The 5076-nt window shown below is 37.9% G+C and overlaps 1 protein-coding gene across 1 annotated transcript; it reads right to left on the reverse strand.

Annotated features, from left to right (window-relative positions):
* Positions 1 to 3158: 3158 nt before the first annotated feature.
* Positions 3159 to 4781, reverse strand: LOC141661118 (uncharacterized). Its single transcript, XM_074468101.1, has 2 exons — positions 4526 to 4781; positions 3159 to 4342 (listed from the first exon to the last, which is right to left on the reverse strand). Exons 1-2 carry the CDS (start codon positions 4779 to 4781, stop codon positions 3159 to 3161), a joined length of 1440 nt encoding a protein of 479 aa, XP_074324202.1.
* Between the last annotated feature and the right edge of the window lie 295 nt (positions 4782 to 5076).

Consider the following 5076-nt stretch of genomic DNA (forward strand, 5'->3'; position numbering starts at 1 on the left):
ACTTTTTCGATCCGGCGTACAGTTTGTCCTGCGCGGGTCCCGGCGCAACATTTTCGATACAATATTCGTTTCGGTAAATCAATAAAACTCGTATTTTCGGTAAACGAGAGCTTTTTATTAAACTATCACAATTATCACCTCGTAATACGTGTAACCAGGCGCTGAGACCAAGACCGCAGTACAAATTGTACTAATTTGGATAATTATCCCGAAAACCGATACCGTTTGGATCAGTTTTTACAAATAAACGTACTGTTTTATATCCGGAATGATCCAAAGGGATACTAATTTTCCGTAATTATAAATAGCCTTTTACCGTATTTTATTTTGTATCAAAATCATTTGTAGTCAGCTAAATACATAATTTTACAGAGAAAAACCTTATATTCATATAATCTTCCGAAAATCAAACCACAAATCGAAGGTGTTATTGATCTCTGTTTTCAAAGCTTGAGTAACCAAAACGAAGGATTTGAGGAGTACTATTAGATTCTGAGCTTCGTTTTACTGCAGAAATCAAGGTTATTTTTCTATATTTTTATTTAATTTCGAATTATTTTTATTAAAAATATGAATTTCTGTTCGGATGATTGTTTGTATGATTTGATGATTGCATGTTGTAGAGCTTGTTTTCCTGATGATTTTCATATGTCATACGTCTGATTTGGAGTCCAATAACATGCTCAAAAGTGTGCTTAATTCTCAAATTTTGAAATTAGGGTTTATAACCCGTATGAATGTTTTCAATTGAAATTTGGGGCTTTTTGATTTAGGGGTTATTAGCTGTTGATTTATAGTGGATTATGTTCCTGATGAAATTTGCAATCGATTGGTATATAGCTCGTTAACAGAGGATGTCTGAATCGAAGGGAGTTGTGTTTTGAAGATTTACGATGTTCGCCGGAAACCAGCGATGTTCTTGGCCAATTTCCGGCCAAGTCTGGGGTTATTGATGTGTTTTGATTGCATGTATAGATTCCTGGTGATATGTAGTTTAATTCTGGAGCTTGTGGTGGTGTGACTGTACCTGGATCGCCTTCTCCGGCGAGACAGGGTATTTTCCGGCGAAGTTCGATGGTGAACTTTGCAAAATTGCATTTCAGTCCCTGAGGTTTTGAAAACGAAACAGTTAGGTCCCTGAGGTTTCCAGAACTTGCAAATTTTGGATTCCTGTTTTAAAAATATTCAAAAATCATATTCCCTATTTATTTTTATTATAAAAATTCGATTTTAATTTCTGAAAATTCCAAAAATTATTATTTTAATTCCAAAAAATATTTTTAATTCAAAAATAAATCTGAATTAATTAGTTAATTAATTTCAGTTAAATTTTAATTGATTAATTGGTCAATTAATTCGAAAATTAATTGATTTAATTAATTATTAATTAATTTTAATTAATTATTTAATTAGATTTAATTACTTAAAAATGATTTAAAAATTTTGAAAAATAGTTTCGATCTTTAAAATATTATTTTAAATTGTTTTCAAGGCTCGATAATTATTATAAAATTGTTTTGAAGCCAGAATTGGCCAGCCGAACCCTGTTTATTACTCCAAAAAATTGATCCAACGACCTGTTTTAATTCCGAAAAATATTTTAAAAATCATTTCAAATACCCGAAAGCTTGTTTATGACCCGAGACTTCCTTATAAATGTTATATCATTGATTATGTGATGTGTTATGTGCTATATGTGACTTGTTGGTTAACTGTCGGTATATATATTCGATGTTTACTTGTTTATTGCGTAAATTTCAATCCGTTAATCGGATTTGGGTGAAACGAAGGGTAGATAGAAGTATGTGTCGAATAGAATCGTATAAGTTGAATATTGATAGATGCTTATGATATGTTAGCAGAAGAGGCAAGGCGTAGGAAAGGGAAACAGGTAGTCGAGGAGTAAGACAGTCGTGACTAAAAGCGAGTGCAATATAATAAGCTAGTACTAGGCAAGTGTTCTAAACTTTCTCGAGATATTGTAGTGATTGATATTCCTGTTTTATATTGCAAGTGCTTTGAAGCACTGAACCCTAAACCTTGATTCCAGTTATTGATCTTGAGCCGTAAACCTGATTATTTCTAGACCATTGATTGTTGTATACCCAAATACGAACCTCAAATATACGATACTACTCCACAAATACATACAAACTAAATATCAAACACTGAGCCAGATTGCTTACACACTTAAACCATTGTATCTTATGCTTTGAAAGGCCAAATCCTTGAAACCTTGAAATATTGTTTCCTTTGCTATCCAATTATTTCACTACTTAGCATCCATGCTTTGAAAATGCCATATTGATCCTTATACAGATTGAGACCATTTTCATTATTGAACGTCCAATGTTGTTAATGATTCTGTTTATTACTTATTACTGTTTATTCTGTTATTATGTTAGAATTGGATTGTTTTTATAAAATTTTGGACCAGATTCGTGGTCAGACCATATAATGGTCAAGTTAGGCCAATGTGTGCTTTGGATATAGTAGTTAGAGCAGTGCTGTGTGCTTTGCTCGGGGTTAGTGCGTGACTGATCAGCAGCCTAACCTTGGTTTTTAAAATAAAAATATAATATCCAATTCTAAATCATAATCTATTGTTCACTTGATATCATAACCATATTCACCTGATGATCATTATTCTCAGTTTTGTCATTGTGACTTGCTGAGCTAGTTAGCTCATTTGTGCGATATTGTTTATGTTCTTTTCCAGTTAAGATGGAACCGGTTGGTACCGAGGATCCCCAGTCCAGCGCGAGAGCTAGGGGTTCAGGTTGATTGAGTTGAGCTAATAGGCTTCTTTTGGAATAATTTAAGTTTGTAAAAGTTTGTAATAATGTTTAATACTCAGTTCTGAGTTGGAATAGTTGGGATTCGAATGTTTGTAATATAAGTAAGTATGTTTGGCTTGTGTGCATACTTTAACCTATTGCGGTCCGTGGTAGTTGGTAAGTAGGGTCACTGCATATTATTATTATTATCTTTGTTATTGTTATAAGCAGGTTATAAATAGTGTGTGTGTGTGTGGATCCCAAACTTCTGACCCAGGTTTGGAGGGCGCCACAAGTCGCGTGATTCGTATTACAACCCCCTCAGACTTCCCACTCCGTTAGGCGTTGGAAACTTTATCATTAGATGATGTATCGAGGTTATTACCCTGAATGCCCGCAACCAAGGCCTGCCCACAGCACATTGTGAACGGAATCCTGATCCAGCACTTTGAAGTCTATTATCTGGGTAACAGATAGAACTCCTTCCCCAAGTATGACGGGAAGTCTAATCAAACCCATAACCCTTACTGCTTCTCCAGTAAATCCGTAGACATGTGCATCTTCAAAATTCATGTCACTATCCGGGAACCCCAACTTCTTGTACGTGCTGTAATACAAGATGTTCGCAGAGCTTCCGTTGTCCAAAAAGATCCGATGCACGTTCATCGTCCCGATAAGCATAGTTATTACCAATGCGTCATTATGAGGATGATGTACCCACCTTGACTCTCTTTCTCTGAACGTAATATCATCGGATTCCCCTTTGAATATTTTCGGCGGTCTATCCTCCAAGCTATGAATGTTGGTGAACGGTAGGTATCGTGCCTCTCTAGCATTTCTTTCCAGTGCCTGATTGTTATCTCCAACAAATGGATGTCCTCCGAAGATTGCCCTGATACTCCCAGCTCTTTGGAACTTAACCTCCGCTAGCTTCCCATCAACCTCTGCTTGTGGGAGATGCCTCTCATCTTTCTTGTTGTCTTCACCTCTGCGTCTCTTCACTTTATCAATCCACTCTCCCAGATATCTAGCCTTGATCAATTCTTCAATCTCATCTTTTAAATGACGACATTCGTGGGTATCGTGACCAGTGGATTCATGGTACTCACAATATTTTTTCTTGTCTCTACTCTGCCACGAGGTCAGGCGTTCTGGTTTCTTGAAGATTCCTCTGTCCTTGTTTACTTCAAAGATGTGATCAATGGACGCTGCCAGGGGAGTATAATTACTCACTCTCTTTTCATAATTCGATGGCGGACTCCACTCTCTCCGCACATTCACGACATTCACCCTATTAGGACTTCGAGCATTTTGCCGATATTTTGGACTTGCAGACCTATCTCTCCTCTTAGCTCGCCCCTTTGAGTTATGGGAATTATCATTCTTCTTTATCTCAGCAAGCGATTGCTCAATCGCCTTGAAGGACTCAGCCTGTACAAGTACATCAGCTAACGACACAGGGTCTTTTCCTTGAAAATATTTCCAGAAATTCGTTCCCACGCGCAGGCCAGCTATAAGAAGTATTTTCAGTGTTTCGTCAGTTGCGCCTCTCACCAAGGTAGATTCTGCATTCAACCTTTTGAAATATGAAGTCAAGCTTTCCCCTTCCTTTTATTTCACATTGGCCAGTGTGGTAACGGACGATGTATACTTCACCACAGCTTGGAACTGAGTAAAAAACAAGCTTTTCATTTGTTCCCAAGATGTGATAACTCCTGGGCCAAGTTTTTGAAACCACTGCTGAGCACCTTTTCTAAAGGTAGCCGTCAAAAGACGGCACCGTGTTAAATCAGATACCTGATATACATCCATCTTAATATTAAAATATCCCAAGAATTCTACGGGTTCGGAGTTTCCATGAAAGCGCAAGTCATTGGTTGTGTTCTTGTATCCCGTAGGTAGCTGCGCTTCCCTTACAACAGCAGAGAAAGGGGATGGAGCTTGCGCAGTTGCTGTTACCCTACCTCCTTCAAGATGGTTGAGAAACCTCTTAAGATCACTCATATTAAACGTTCCTACTCCAGGAATGGTTTGAACGTTGAGTTGTTGGGGTTGCTCCACAACTTGTTGCTGTTCCCCTTGGTTACCCCCCGGGTGTATCGGTGGATCTCGCCTCCCCTCGCCCTGAGGCTGCGGCTGTGGTATATTGCCATCTTAATTTTGAATATTCTCCTGTGCACGAGGTTCCTCCTGGACGCGTCTCGGTATCTCATTGTTATTTTGCAACCTTTCTTGAATTCGTATGTCGTCCCGGTCATGAGGACGCATCCTAGATCCATTGCTCGTAGCACTGTGAGAA

Source organism: Apium graveolens, chromosome 5 (genome assembly GCF_009905375.1).
Source record: "Apium graveolens cultivar Ventura chromosome 5, ASM990537v1, whole genome shotgun sequence".
In the NCBI taxonomy this organism is placed as follows: domain Eukaryota; kingdom Viridiplantae; phylum Streptophyta; class Magnoliopsida; order Apiales; family Apiaceae; genus Apium; species Apium graveolens.